The sequence below is a fragment of the Camelus ferus genome, chromosome 30 (genome assembly GCF_009834535.1).
Source record: "Camelus ferus isolate YT-003-E chromosome 30, BCGSAC_Cfer_1.0, whole genome shotgun sequence".
Taxonomy (NCBI): Eukaryota; Metazoa; Chordata; class Mammalia; order Artiodactyla; family Camelidae; genus Camelus; species Camelus ferus.
This window is the reverse complement of record NC_045725.1, coordinates 13,077,727-13,094,019: the sequence shown is the minus strand read 5'-3', so window position 1 is coordinate 13,094,019 and position 16,293 is coordinate 13,077,727. Positions and strand designations below refer to the sequence as shown.

At 39.7% G+C, this 16,293-nt stretch overlaps 1 protein-coding gene across 3 annotated transcripts in view; it reads left to right on the top strand.

The window, feature by feature from the left end:
* EPG5 (ectopic P-granules autophagy protein 5 homolog) overlaps window positions 1-16,293 on the top strand; it is a 97,760-nt gene that overhangs the window by 9,516 nt on the left and 71,951 nt on the right. For all 3 annotated transcript variants that reach the window (XM_032470650.1, XM_032470651.1, XM_032470652.1), the window contains 6 exons: window positions 317-467; window positions 3,220-3,375; window positions 6,603-6,760; window positions 7,845-7,999; window positions 10,069-10,209; window positions 15,738-15,902. In XM_032470650.1, coding sequence (XP_032326541.1) covers window positions 317-467; window positions 3,220-3,375; window positions 6,603-6,760; window positions 7,845-7,999; window positions 10,069-10,209; window positions 15,738-15,902 — 926 coding nt within the window. The remainder of the gene's footprint in view (window positions 1-316; window positions 468-3,219; window positions 3,376-6,602; window positions 6,761-7,844; window positions 8,000-10,068; window positions 10,210-15,737; window positions 15,903-16,293) is intronic.

Sequence of the window (16,293 nt, the reverse complement as noted above, 5' to 3'; positions counted from 1 at the left end):
TCCCCCTGTGCCTGGTCACACTCTACGGAAATGATTGCCCCCCCTTGATGAGGCTTCCTTTCTTCCTCTTGTGATTGTAGTTTCTTCCCTGGTGCTTCGATGCAAAAAGGTTGACCAGCGGCTGCACTGCTCAGCTTTAATGAACTGTGTTAATTTTAGACTTTGTCTCAAGTTTCCCGTATCATGTTGACATGGGAGCCAGAGCAGTGGGGATTCTCCATCTTGGCCTTGTTTCCTTATCGAAGTATTTACATCTGTATCTTTCAGTGTTTTCCCATAGTAATTACAAGTTTTTTTTTCTTTGATCAACTTCTAGGTGATTATTTACCTGAAACAACAAGACCTCAAGAGATGATGAAAATGTTTGCCTTTGCTAACTCCTTAGTGGAACTTCTGGCTGTGGGGTTAGAAACTTTTAATAGAGCACGCTATAGGCAGTTTGTGAAGCGAATCGGTTACATGATGAGGTAATACTGACGTTTCTACTTACCTTCACCCTGGTCAGTCCCAGATACTGTGTAATTGGGATGGTGGACATTTGGTAACAGAGTTCAGGTCTCATTTCTAATAAAATTAAGAATTTCTGGGGGAAGGGGATAGCTCAAATGGTAAAGCGCATGCTTAGCATGCATGAGGTCCTGGGCTCAATCCCCACTACTTCTTCTAAAAAAAAATAAATAAACCTGATTACCTTCCCCCCAGGAAAAAAAAAAGAATTTCGTTCTTCACTATCTACCCGATCAGGAATTTTAAATAAATACTCCCAGTCAGAATGTTTGGTTAATTATCTCAGATTTAACTGGTTTGGTAGGTAACTGTTCTTGGAGTCAAGATCCTCACAGCAGCTGCTAGGCTGAACTTGGCCAGAGATAAGGGGTCAGAGAAAACACGGAGTCTTCCCCTTTCTTCACACTCTCTTCTCTTCGGCCTCCTAGCTGTTGCCTGGGAGTTGTCAAATGGCAGTAACTCTTTTGCACCATTGCTCCCCTGTTTTTTTCTCGTATTTGTTATTCTGATTTCTGTAAAATACCACTTAAAGAAAATTGCAAAAGACTTCATGCATGGCCCTGGATTTTGCACTGGGGAAGCATTGTTTATCTGAGTGAAAGGTGGGTTTCTGTTTTTGTTATCAAGCATGAGTAAATGTTGAGACCGTGGACTGCTTTTCGTTGAATTTTGTGTCCTCTTTTCTGTATCATCAATTTTCCTATCTTTACTAGATTCCTTACAACATATAAATACGCTGGCATTTCTTCTAACCTCTCTTACCTCAAAAGAAAAGTTCCAAAAAACCAAAAAATTCCTCCCACTCCCCAATTTGTTTCCAAAACATAATTGACTGATTATTTTAAATATGTATCCATCAGCTTTATAAATCCAGATAAGTGATGCAGGATGCCCTGAAAAACTTGGACTCTGCACAGTCAGGCTTTTCCCTCCAGCACTACCCACGCAGCTCTTAAGAATGAAGATTGCAGGTGGGGAGAGTATGACTCAGTGGTAGAGAGCGTGCTTAGCATTCACAAGGTCCTGGGTTCAATCCCCAGTCCCTCCACTAAAAAGTAGTTAAATAAATAAACTTAATTACTTACCCTCACCAAAAAAAAAAAAAAAAAAAGAAGAATGAAGATTGCTAGTAAACTTTGTGCTGCTGTCTAATCCGATGGCCAGCTCTCAAGCCTTCACCCTGCTTTACTGCTCACACAGTTCATACAGCAGCCTTTGTTGTGATTTATCCTTAAAATACTTTCTTTGCTTGGCTTCCAGGATACCACGTTCTGGTTTCTCCTCCGTTTCACTGGCTGTTCATTTTCTGCCCCCTTGGCTATTTCATTCTCACTTCCCAGACTTCTTAATGTTGGAATGTCTCAGGGCTCTGTCCCTGGACCTCTTCTCTTTATCCACACCTGCTTTTGGGGATCTCCTCTAATCTCATGTCTTTAAATATCATCTAAATATGGTTAAAATTCTGAGTTGTGTTTCCGGCCCTTACCTTTTTCATAAGCTTGTATATCCAGCTGCCAACTCAGCATCTCCATTTGGGTGACTCACAGTCATTATAATTTAAGAATTGCAAAGTGGACTCACTCTCCCCACCTCCCAAACTGCTCTTCCCACAGTCTTTTTAATTTCAGCAAGTGGCAACTTCATTCTTCCAGTTGCTCGGGCCGGAGCATCTGATGTCATCCCCGACTTTTCTTTTTACATCCCACATCCACTCTTAATAGTCAGTTCTATCATCTCTACCATCAAAGTACCATCTTTCATCAAATCTAAGATGCCACCAATTCTAAAGATGTATTCTTTGCGCCACTAAGAAAGGAAAAATGCCGCCAAATTATGGTGTGTCGTCAATTTCAATGCACATTCCAAATGTCGAGATTAAAGTGTGAAAGATATGCATCCTCTGAATCAGTCAAACATCCGGTTTCTGAAATCCAGCCTCTTCTCACCACATTCATTGCTACCACCGCAGTTCATTTTCGGTTATTTCTTACCAGTTATCACAACAGCCAACGACTTGTCTTCCTGCTTTTGCCCTTGTCCCCACCCCGCCAACCCCCCCATCCCCCAGCTTATTCTCATAACACCCGCCAGTGTTCCTTGTAAATCATGGTCAGCTCGTGGTGCTTCTCTGCTCAGACCCTGCTGCTCCCAGTCTCATTCAGAGTAGAAGCCACAGTGTTCACAGTGGCCTCCAGGAGCCTTCAGGGGCTGGTTTCCTGTCACTTTTTTCGTTTCCTCTCCAGCTGGTCTCCCCCTCACTTACTTTAGCGCATTGGCTGCCTTGCTGTTCCTCCAACATACTGAGCACACCTTGGAGCCTTCCCTCTGGCCGCTTCCTCTGCCCGGATGCCCTGCCCTCGGACAGCCCTGTGACTGCTTCTGGCTTTTACGCATGTGTCCCTCTGCAGTGAGGCCCCAACTCCAGAGGAGCTTTATCCCTTCTCCTGCTAATTTTTCTGTGTCACTTATAACCGCACGATAGACTGTATATTTTACTTCATTTTGTTTATTGGCTGTTTGCCCTCCACTAAATGTAAGCTCCACGAGGGCAGGGTTTTTCCCCCTCCGTTGCACTGCCTTTAGAACCTAGAAGGTAGTAAGTAAGTGCTCAGTAAATACGTATTGAATAAAGGGATGTTTCAAATGGAGCGTAGAGGCGCCGGGGTTGAGTGTGCATGTGCAAAGTGCTGTGTTGTCTTTCCTCTCGCTCAGGATGACCCTTGGTTATGTGAGTGACCACTGGGCACAGTTCGTGAGCCACAACCAAGGCTTGGGATTGGCCCTGCAGCCCTACTCCATGGAGAAACTGCAGGTTGAGTTCGATGAGCTGTTTTTGAGAGCTGTCCTCCATGTGCTGAAAGCCAAAAGGTAAGACCTGTGATGATCATTGTTGAGAACTCATCCCTGGCTAGTGAGAAAGAGTGGTGTGAAAGTCATTGACTGAAGAGAGCTCTTATAGTAATGTCGCAGCGTGTTTCGTCTATTTCTTATCTTGAATTCTTGGGCTTTGGTTTTCCCTTGTCTGTAGCGTTGACTGAAATGATCAGGTTTCTTTCAGTCTTAAAATAACCTGCTTCTGCCGTCTTAGTTTTGCCACCCAGAACTTTTGGGGTAACTTCGAGCAGGGGTTGAATTGTATTTCACACCCAGCTCTAGTGCCCACGGTGAGGCAGAGTAGGCCCTCAGCACGCGGAGCAAATGATTTGCTGCTTTTGCTGTTCAAGTTGTCCCACTGAGGGTTTTCAGGTCTAGGACTGTCGCAGGTCCTGGTGCCCTGTCTTGGCTGAGTAGATGCTGTCCTCTCATCATGGCATCTTTTTGCTGCTTACAGCCTGGGATACGTTTGAGACAGGCGGGGGCACAACAGCTCGTCCTGCACCATCTTCCCTGAGCTTCTGGACAAGTGCCGGAGCGGGTTCTGCTGCAGCAGCGTGCCCCCCGCGATGAGGTGGGGGCCGGCCTCCAACCCCACCCTGCTCTACCCATGAACTAGCCCTCCCCCACTTTTGCTGCCTTCTGGGCTGTTGACACTCTTGCCATGGGCCCCTTAGTCTCTGCCCCTTATTTGTGGGTGTTGTGTAGTGGGTTCGAGTCCCAGTCTGCCAAGACTGTCGCCTTGGGCAAGTCACTTAACATCTGTGGTCGGTGTTCATTGATAAAAAGGAGATGATGATAACCATGCTGCCTGTTCCTTCCCCCTCGCGGGTCCGGCATGAGGATGAAATGCAGCAGTGATGGAGGGGCTTTTTAAACCGTGAAGGACTTTGCACATGTCCGTGGTGGTGGCTTTTGTGTGATTTCAGATAAAGAATAGAGTAACTGCTCACTTGGAGAAAGGTCAGGACTCTGACTTCAGTCGCAAAACCACTCAGAAGGCATGGCTCTAAGACAGATAGAACATGGGCTTAGAAATTCATCTTTAGATCACTCTTGGTACATATTCTGTATTGTCTCACAAAGTGCACCAAGTGCTGGGCAGAACCCTGCCAGGGGCCCCGTGCAGTAGCACCAACTCATGGAGGCCGGCCTGGTGCTGGAGAAGAGTCTCCCGTCTCTGATCTCCTGTCACCCGTTCCTGGTGTGTTTAGCTGAGAGCAGAGCTTTCTAAAGGAAAGACCCTAGTTCCTTCCGAGGTCTTCCACACTGAGCCGTGAGCCCTCCTGTAACAGCACGCATGTAATTCACAAAGATGACCGTTGTTTTACGTTTTAAAATGCTGAGAGATGTTGTTGTGGAGCATAATTTATTTGGAACTTTCGTATATGAAATACAAATTTATCTGGCACTCCAATGGAGATTTCTTTATTTTTTTAAATTCCTTTTAAAAATTATTTATTTGTTTGTTTGTTTTTATTTAAATTTTATTGGGGGAGGTAATTAGGGTTTTTTATTTTTTCCTTTTCCAGTTTTATTAGGTAGAATTATTACAGTCTGACTGCATATTTTATTTTTTTAACAGAGGCACTGGGGATTGAACCCAGGACCTTGTGCGTGCTAAGCACGCGCTCTACCCCTGAGCTACACCCTCCGCTCCCATGGAGATTTTTGGCAGTAGCTATCCCCCAAGCTAAAACAGAACAAACCAGAACCGAAAGACAGACAACGAAAACCACAGCTGCACTCAGCTTCATGTCTGCCATATGGGGAATTTTGTAGCCTGAAATATTCACTGTCTTATGACATTACATTGAAGGCCTCAGTGTTTTGGGATCCGTTACACAAGAACGTCAAGTCCCGTGTGCAGTGTTGGGATAATTACTTAATAAGACAGAAGCCTGACCCACATGAGCTGAGAGAAGTTTCTTCAGCTCTGGCTCAGGAGTCTAAAGTTGCTTTTCAGAGTCGAAGTCAGTGATGGTTTGGGCCACAGACAGGTTAAGCATGCAGTATTTGATTTCTTTTTCTCTATGATTGATTAAGTTGTAGTTTTGCCCAAAATATAGCAACAGTTTTAAGTACCTCCCTGTTTTTCTTTCTTAGATTTTTTTTTATTGAGATAAAATTCATGTAACAAAGTATTAATGAGCATTTATTGAGTATGGAATTTTTTTGAGATACTAGTTTAGGTACTGAATAATTAAACAAGATTCTGAGTTACATGCTGGTTTATACAGACTTGGTTTCTGCTGTCAAATTACTGCATGCTGGTATGTGTTCATCAGTTACACATTTATGTTTCTCACTGTGTGTGGTTAAGGATCACTTGAATCTGAGTCATCTGGGGTGACTGTAGAAAGTGAAAATTCTTGGGCTCCAGCTGTGGCCCACAAAATCAGCATGTCTTACATGGGTCTTGGAATTCTGCATTTTCCACAGTCTCCAGGGGATTTTTCTGCCCATTGCGATGTGAGAAACACTGATAAAGGGTATGATAATGCCATAGTCAGGTGTGGTTAGAATTCCGTAACGGTGCTGAGGAGGACATCAGGGGAGGGATGGTGGCTTGGAGTTGGGGAGTTCTTTCCGGGCTTGTCCAGGAATGGTCTGATAATCTGAATGCACAGAGGGCTCTGGTTGGGAATATGGATCTGAGCTATTTTATGGAAGCCTTCAAATGCAGGGTGAGGAGTTTGGACTTCATTCGGTGATGAGTGAGGGGGCGCGGAGAGCTTTTGATTCCCCCCCCCCATGCACCTGTCTGTGTGTGCACACGTGTACCTGTGCACGTGCTTGAGACACACGCTTCCAGTCTAAAGAGCCTTTCTGTCTTGGGACCTTAAAAGGATCTTTGGTTCAAAACCCAGCTCTGCTTCTTAACTACCCTCTGTGTGCCCCAGTAGCCTCTCATATAAATCGGGGCTAATACCAACAATAGTGCTTGCCTTGGTTTTAGTGAGGATGGAGGGAGATGATAAATAGATGTTGTGGCGGTCAGAACAGTGCCTGGCTCAGACTAGGTGCTTTGTGTGTATTTCCTGCTATTCTTCATCCTCTAGGTATTTATGACTTAAGTATGCTAAGAAAAAATTGCTGTAGTGCCATTAAGAATTTGAGAATTTTTTTTTTCCTATCAGAGCTGACGGTTTGTCTACTTTCTCTGTGGTGGAGTTGCCTGATAATGTAAATTATTCCTGCTCTTTTTTTAAAACGCATAGACTTGGCATTTGGCTGTTTATGTCGGAAATGCCCTTCGGGACACTGTCGGTCCAGATGCTCTGGAAGCTCTTCTATCTCATGCACCAGGTGGAGAGCAGGGATCTGGAGGAGCTCTGCACCGTCCTCCCGCCCGCCGAGTGCAAGAAGCGCCTGCAAGGTACAGCCTCGCCAGAAATGGGCAGCTTCCGCCTCCCCCACCCATGTGCCTTTTCCCTTCGCGGCTTTATTCTTTTTGCTTTTAGAAGGGCTGAGACGGAATGTTTGACTCTGTGGACTCACTGTAATCACTTTGAAATTTAAGAGACTGCTTTGTTGTTTTGGCTTATTAGAATGATAATTCCAATTTTCATTATTCTTCAAATGCTCTGGACAGGAAGTTCTAGTATAAACTCAGTCTGGGGACAGGAAATGAAAATTGGATTGGTAAGTACCCCATGGAGTCATTTTGAAAATACTGAAAAATTGATGAACTACCTTTGATTTCTCAAATGTGTAAACGTATGAAAGGAATTGTCGGCTTGTTGCCTTCTTACTGTAAAAAATTCCATGGGGAATGTATTTTTTAAATAGACTATTTTCTTCCCTCTACACAGCTTTGCCTTTGCAACATTTTGGTTTTCAGTCACTTACCACAAAGCTGTTTGCCAAGACTGCCCCCTAGTGACAAAATGTAATACTGCTCACACAGCCTCCTCTTGAGAAACAGACAAGACATATATATATTGTTAATTATATTCATCAGTATTGCAGTCGTCATCATAGCTAATTTCTTGCCCCCAATTTTTATTTATAAGCAAATGTCATTTGTTTAGAATGCCATGTTGGTACTGAGTACTTAGCTAGTCTGAGCGGTTTTCGTTAATAGGGTTGTCATTCACTTGGCTGACAGTTACCAAGTAGCTTCAAGTGTGCCACTGAGGAGGTCTCTCCTCGTGACAGTAGCAGTGCTTTGCAGCTGACAGAACATCACCAGTGACATGACATCTAATCTCAAAATAACCTTTTGAGACAGATGGGGAAACTGAAGCTTGGAAGATGTTAAGTGTTGCCTGAGAAAACATCATATTTACAATTGAAATTTCATCTGGCCCAGTCTTCTTCCTGATGCCTGTAGAAATCCATTCTGGGGCAAAGAAAGATGTTTTGTGTCTTTAAATATTTCTTAATGTCTTTTAGTTTTGTATCTTTTTCCTCAAACATATGTTTATTCTCTCCTCATTTTAATTTTCTTTAACTTGCAGACCCAGAACATTTTGTCAACTTTGAGAAGTGTCTTTCTTCCATGAATAGCTCAGAAGAGATTTGCCTTCTAACTACTTTTGCTCAGATGGCGCAGGCCAGAAGAACCAATGTGGACGAAGACTTCATAAAAATTATTGTGCTGGAGATATATGAGGTTAGGATATAAAGTTTTAGAAGCCAGTTTAAACCATTTTCTTTTGAACTGTCCAGTCGTTGATTCTTCTGGGATTGCTTTTAAAAAAACATTACAGCCTTGTGTTGTCTGCACTGTGGAAGGACATAATCTGTAAGGAGTACTGAACGTGTGAATCACACCCGTCCCATTTCTCCCCGCTCTCTCATCATTGATGTATGAGTTTTGACAGCCTGACAGTTGTAGTTTTAATACTTTCTGTTCCTTAGCCCTGCTTCCCCCGCCCCATCTCCACTCCTCTGACCTTGCCAATAACATGGAAACCTGGCTTCCCAGCCGATTTAAATAAGATGGTGGAAAGAATACTGAAAGAGATCTGGCTTTGTTAGAAGATCTGCTGATCACTGCCCATCTCACATCAGAAAAGATACCTTACCACTCTGGGCTTCGGTTTCTTTATCTATAAAATGACAGGCTGGGATGAGATCCTTGCTTTCTTCACTTTTTCACTGAGCCATCCCTAACAGTAGAAGAGAGTGAACTTTGGACCCCCAAGTGTTGAGGAACATAATCCAAATGGTTACCAAAACATTACTTGGAGTTTTGTTTATATTTTTTTAAAATGCACATTTTCACTATAAGCAGTCAGTTTATCTTCATAAAAGATTTTCCTGCAAAATATTCAAGTAAATTTAAGTAAAATTATGTTTGAAGAAGATTTTTTTATCCTCCCCCTCAGTATTCCAATTTAGGAATGACAGAACTGGAGAATCTAAAACTCTTTTCCAGGATCAAATACTCTCTTAAGCTGTTCCAGTACTTGTGCTTTGTAACCATGCATGACGTTAAAGATTAGGTGGATTGGGAATTCCAGAATATCTCATGGTCTGAAAAAATTGAGGGGATAATGTATATTTTCACATATATAAAATGACATTCTCAAAATCCATTGCTAAAGTAATATTTATGTCCTTGAATGGTGTTTCAATGTTTTGACCAGTGCTCAGAGTGAAAGCTGTGTTCTGCATTACATTATGATTCTGTGTGTGTGTGTGTGTGTGTGTGTGTGTGCGCGTGCGTGCGCACATGTGTGAAATTGAAGGAATACTTAGTCTTACTGTGATGCATTCTCACATTTTTCTGTTCTATTTTATTCTACTCTTATTTTTCTGTTCTGTTCCATTATATTAAAACAAAAACAAAAACAAAAACAAAAACACTGTTGGCCGTTGGCATGAATGGATTGTAACCTGTACTTTAGAAGTTCAAGAGGAGCTGGTGAACATTAATGTTTTAGAAGTTCTTGAAATTGGCGATCTTATTTTTTATTTAAAATTTTTTTAATATGTATTTTTATCTTCACTGTTACTGCAAGATACTGAACGTAGTTCCCTGTGCTATACAGTGTGAACTTGTTGTTTATCTGTTTTACGTATATTAGTATCTGCAAATCTTAAACTCCCAATTTATCTCTTCCCACTGTCTTTCCGCCCTGTAACCATAAGTTTGCTTTCTATGTCTGTGAGTCTGTTTCTGTTTTGTAAATAAGTTCGTTTGTCTTTTTTTTTTAGATTCCACATATAAGTGATATACGATATTTTTCTTTCTCTTTCTGGCTTAATTCACTTAGAATGACAATCTCCAAGTCCATCCATGTTGCTGCAAATAGCATTATTTTATTATTTTTTATGGCTGAGTGCAATCTTATTTTTTAAGAGAGAATAGATATTTCTATGAAATGCATTCTGATTTTCATCATTTTATTGGTTTCCTCAAATTTGGAAAAATTTTTATATGGAAGGGACTGTTTAATTGTTCTGACGACTCTGGGATACACTTTCCGAATCTAGCACTTGAAGTCATTGTTCTGAAGTTGCCTTTCCCCCACATTCTGTCTCCTTCCATCTTCCAGACTCAGAGTAGACACGTGGCTCTCTGAAATTTGGACATCTCTTTGAATGCAGTGTGAACCAAAGCTCAATGTGATATTCTTTCCACTTTACTTGAAAACGCCCTGAATAAATTATGGAAATGCATTTTTACTGATAATTGGTATTAAAAACGCCATCTCTACCCCAATGCACTTTTAGGTATCTTACGTCACCCTGTCCACCAGAGAGACTTTTTCAAAAGTTGGTCGAGAGCTGTTAGGGGCCATCACAGCGGTTCACCCTGAGATAATTTCTGTCCTTTTGAATAGAGTTCAAGACACCATTGACCAGGTTGGAATGGTAAGAGCACCAGTTTTTGTTTCTTTGTTTGTTTCATTTTTTGTTTGTTTGCTTGTTTTGTTTTGTTTAAATCCTGGAGTAATAGAGCAGTGGGAAAAATAGTAAGGTGGTTAGGATGACTGAGTCATGGGCATGACAGGGTGAAGAGAACATTTATTGTGTCATTTATTAAACATTTTTCTGTGCCATTCACTGTGCCTGCTTGGGGTTAGCTGGCGCTTATAAAAAAATGGATTGTTTTTCTTAATCCTCTCAAAGTGACTTTCCCACCTCCTTCAGCCACAGGTTTGTACTTTGATTATAGCTTGTAGTTAATTAATAGTTTTTATTTCACAATTTTGTTTGGCTTTTATAATTCTTATATTTTATTCCAGGAAGAAAGAACTCTGATTGAAAAAGAAGACATACTTTAAATCAGTCAAAAGCAAAATTAAAAGTAGTAATTTAAGTTGAACAAGACAGATGCAGTTTAATTCTGTTGTCACAATCCCTTTTACAAAAGCAGCTTTGAGATAAAATTCACATACCATTCAATTCATCTATTTAAAGTGTACAGTCAGTGGTTGTTAGTATACTCACACACGTGTGTAGCTGTCACCACTGTCAGTTTTAGAACATTTTCATCACCTTAGAAAGAAACCACATACCTTTAGCTGCCAGACTTACGTGTTCTCTAGTCCTAAGCAACCATCAAATCTACTTTCTGTCTGTGGATTTACCTATTCTGGATATTTATATAAATGGAATCATACAATATGTGTGTAATGTTTTATAACTGACTTCTTGCACTTAGCATAAAATGTTTCCAGGTTCATCCATATTGTAGCACGGGTCAGTACTTCATCCCTTTTTATTGCCAAGTGGTGTTCTATTGTATGAGTGTGTCATTTTATTTATTTATTTTTAGAGGAGGTACTGGGCATTGAACCTAGGACCTTGTGTGTGCTAAGCATGCAATCTGCCACTTGAGCTGTATCTTCCTCTGAATGTGTCATTTTAAAAAACATACACTTAAGTGAAGATTTTCTTCATCCTCTATAATAAGGCTATAATGAGTGAGTTTTTCTAATGGCAGGTCGTCTATTCATATGTCATACTTCAGGAGAAATTTTTAAAGTGATAGTGTTTTTCTCTGGGCCTGTATTTGCAAGGGCCTTTCCATCCTTCAGTCACTGCATCTTCTGTGTAGGTTAGATGACTGGTAACTATCATTACTTTCTCCATTCACGAGTGAGCAGATTCCAATGACAGATTAGTTTGTGAGGCTTTTTTTTCTTCTAAATGAAGAATGAATGCTGTATTATGCTTTCCCAAGGAAAGTTTATGTTATTTTTTTTTAATTAAAAGAAACTTAATTGTGGTAAATTATACACAACATAAAACACACATTAACCATTTTTTAAAGTGACGTCGGCACATTCACGTCGTTTCGCCGCCTACCGTCACTACCACCCACCCGCAGGAGTCTTTCATCTTGCAGGACTGAAACTGTATGCTCATTAAACACTAGCTCTTCGTTCCCTCCCTGCTCCTGGCGGCCAGCATTCTACTTTCTGTCTCTTTGAGTCTGACTGCTCTCGGGACCTCAAAAAAGTGGACTTGTACAGTATTTGTCCTTTTGTGACTGGCTTATTTCACCTGGTAGTATGACCTCAAAAATGTTCACGCATGTTGTAGCATGTGTCGGAATTTCCTTCCTTTTAAAGCTTGAATAATATTCTGCTATGTGTATTTATCATGTTTAATCTATTCATCCGCTGATGGACACGGGTTGCTTCTACCTTTTGGCTGTTGTGAATAATGCTGCAGTGACTATGAGCATACAGATATCTCTTTGAGACTCTGCTTTAAATTCTTTTGAGTATGTACTCAGAAGAAGGATTGCTGGTTCATATGTTAATTCTATGTTTAATTTTTTGAGGAGCCGCCATACTGTTTTCCATGGTAGCAGTACATGGTACTTTTCCTTTCTAAGAAGAACATTGTATCCCACTTGCTATGACGATAGTGGGATGAAGGGCTTTTCATTTGCAAACAAGAGCAAGTTTTTGGTTGCTCCTTTTTGAGTGATCATCTAATGGAATGAATTCCAAAGAAATGTATGGTGGGTCTCATGGGTCTTTCAGTTTGATTGAGTTCGTGACCTTTATCTGTCATGTGTTTTTCTGGATTTGGCCACACTTACATTTTTAACTTAGTCATAATACTTCTAGTAATAAATTGTGCCCAGAGATATGCTTAACTGTAAGTGTAAAAATTAAAATCATAATGTTTTTTATTTTATTTTATTTTTTTAAAGAGGAAACTTCCTATCTTTTTTTTTTAACCTAGTATTTACTAGGTATTTATTTATTTACTTATTTAATGGAGGTACTGGGGATTGAACCCAGGACCCTGTGGATGCTAAGCATTGTGCTCTACCACTGAGCTGTACCCTCCCCCACCCCATAATGCTTTTTTAGAGCATGTCTTCTAAAAGATGCCTGCGCTCTCTGTTTATACGTATGGTTCTTTGTGTTCCGTGAACTGCTGACAGTTTTGGAGGAACTTGTTCAAGCCTCCAATGCCTTCAGATGAATATGATGGCTTTGAATAGCTTTGCTGTGTGACCTTGGGCTGGTCTAGAATCAGATCCTAGCTCCAGAGCCTAGGAATGAGCTATGCCTGTGAACTTTCACTGACACACTTGGGGTGAGTCTGAAGATGATTTTGTTTTAGAGGCCCAGTAAGAGAGGGCAAATCCTGTGTACTATAGGTCTGTGGAGGTTGCTCTGGGTTAGGAATAGTTGTTGATAAGGACCAAGCCTTTTGGGACATCCCAAAGTATAGAATTCAGGTAAGCTTCAGTGACAACGTCAAATTAATACTATATTTTCTTATTTATATTTGAAACATGGGTTCACTTCAGAGGACAAATTCTACTTTTGTTAGTGAAATCCGTGTATCTTACTAACATCTTCAAGTAAAATGAGTGATCTTTTGACTTTCAGTAAAAACATAAATATATTGTTAAGTGTACTGTATAAATTCTGTTTTTTTGAGAATTCTCATTAGGATTCTCCTTTCTAATCCCCCCCCCCTTTTTTTTGGCCTTACTGAATGGACTAGGTGTTTCATTACAGTATTGAATAGAGGTAGTAAGAGTGGACATCCTTGCTTTGTGCCTTTTCACGTGGAAAGGGTTCCAGAGTTCACCATTAGGTATAATGCTAGCTGTAGGTTTTTCATTGATACTCTGTTTTAGTCTGAGAAAGTTTGTTTCCAGTTTGCTGAGGTTTTTTTTTCATGAATGAGTGTTTAGTTGTTTTTTCTTCATCCATTGTGATGATTATATGATATTTATCAATTTTTTTCTGTTAACGTGGTGAATTACATCTACTGGTTTCCAAATGTTGAACCATCATTGTTTCCTGAAATAAAGACCACTTGGTCATGGTATACTATTTTATGAATGTATTGTTAGGTTCAATTTGCTAGAATTTTTTTTTTGAGGATTTTTACATATATATTCATGAGTAATATTATCTGTAATTTTATTTTCTTGTTATGTCTTTGTTAGGTTTTGGTTTTAGGGTTATACTGGCCTCATAACACAAGTTCCTTCTCTTATTTTTTGAAGAAGTTTTTGTAATATTACTGCTGATTCTTCCTTTAATGTTTGATAGAGTTTATCAATGAAATCATCTGGGCCTGGAGTTTTCTTTGTGGGACGTGTTTTGGTAACAAATTGAAAATTTTAAACGGATACAGGGCTGTTCAGATTTTAATTTTTTTCTGAGTCAGTTTTGGTAAGTTATGTTTTTAAAGGGATTTTTTCCGTTTTGTCTAACTAATTGAATTTAGTGGCATAGAGTTTTTGGTAATATTCCCTTGTTGACTTTTTGTTTGTTTGTTTTTGTTTTTTCTTTGTTGACTGTTTCATGATCCTAGGACCTTACATGGCAGCCCCACTTTCATTCCCGACGGGTGGGTCCATGCTGTGCCGTTACGTTGTGTAGCTGCGGATAGATGCTTTTCTAGACAGATCTTGTCTCTGTAATCGTTATTCTAGTACCATCATTTCCCTCTTTTTGTCAGATGTTCACAGACATATTTTTCTATTTGTTAGTAAAATGGTTATTTTACCATTTTATTCAGCATATTCAAGACCTTTATTAACAAATCCTTATGAAAATTTAGCTAAGTGCACACATACATACTACACACAGACAAAGAAAAGGTCTCTTTAAAATTCATTCTTTCTACTCTTTCGGATTTTTTTTTTTCCTGGTCTTCCAAATTTTGTTTTGCCTCTAGTTTGGAGCAGTGCAGGAATCTGAAAAAAAATGCTTGACTGTATGTACTAGAGCTGAGTTTTCCAGTGCACTAGCCGCTAGGTATATGTGACTGTGGCGCCTTTGAAATATGGCTAGTCCAAATATATACAAGATCTGGTGGTAGCGCACGGTGAAAAAGAATGTGATGATGAATGTATGTATGTTCATGTATAACTGAAAAATTGTGCTCTGCACTGGAAATTGACACAACATTGTAAACTGACTATAACTCAATAAAAAAAAAAGAAAAAAGAAAAAAAAGAAATGTGACTAGTCCAAATTATGATGTGCTGTAAGTGTACAATATTCATTGGGTTTCAAAGACTTAGTATGAATGAAAGAATAACATGTCTCAATTTTTTTGTGATGATTACATGTTATAATGCTTATTTTGGACATATTGAATTAAGTGAAAAATATATTGTTAAAATTAATTTTGCTTGTTTCTTTTGACTTAAAAATGTGGCTATTAGAAAAATTGAAATTACATGTGTGGCTTGCATTATATTTCCCCTGGACAGCACTGTTCTAGGCATGAAATGAACTGCTCTTCGATCAGTCTTACTTAAAGCAAACTGTATTAAGTTTACCCAGATTTATCTTAATTTGCACCTGGATATGTTATTTAAAAGCAGTTCTGTGGACTTTTTGTACAGGATTTTTAAAACTGTTTCTTACAGAATTTTTCAAATATATACAAAAGTGGAGAATAGTAAAATGAATTGCTGTGTACCTGTTACCCAGTTTCAACAAATATCAATTCTCGATTGATCTTGTTTCATCTCTATCTACTCCTGGTACCTCCTTCCTGGAATGCTTTGAAGCTAATAGAAATAATTTTTAAAATGCCATAGAAGTAATAATAATTGTTTAAAGTGCTAAGTCTTTTTGGAAAATGAATGACTTTCCCCTGACTTATTGTGACTTTAAATTTTGATCTTACTATGGTGATTTTGTTTTTAAGTGGAAGTATACCAGTTTATGTACAAAAAAGATTGACCTTTACAAAGGATTGCAAAATGTGCTTTTGCTGTATCATTTGATTTAATATTCGCTTGATTTGGTTGTCCATTTCATTGTCTAAATATCAAGCAAAACACCGCTTCCTTTTGGAGAAAACTTTCTGCAAGCACTTTAATAATGTAATATTGTAGTAATACAGGATTGTCCTTAAGTTTTGATTTTAATCATTATCATTTTCTTTTAAATAAGGTTTCTTTATACTTGTTTAAAGAACTACCTTTGTATCTCTGGCGACCTTCTGCCTCCGAGATGGCTGTGATTCGGGACTGGTTATTGAATTATAACCTGACAATGGTGAAGAATAAACTGGCCTGCGTTATTCTAGAAGGACTGAATTGGGGGTTTGGTGACCAGGTATGTGTTAAAACTGTTCCCTGGAGACTGGGGGGTCCACACATCAATTTCAAAAGAAACGTTCTCTCAAAACATTGAGTGTCATTTGTGAGATGACGTTTAGCTGTGTCAGAGCTTAGGGTCTTCTCTAGTTTAGTTCTGTTTTGCAGAGTGGGCATCCCCTAAGTGAAGATACATTGCTCCACAGTGAAGATTCTTCCCTTTTTCCTTGGACCATTTGTTTCTGTTGTTTTCTTTCTGGCTATTTCCTGCACTTCCTCCTAATTGCTTCTCCTGCTTCTGGTCCTTCTGCCTCCTACGTTTTGTATATTGTGCGTCACTGCCAGATCTGTGCAAACACTGCATTGTTAAGAATCTGAGATCTGAGCCAGCCTGCCTGGGTTCTGACCCC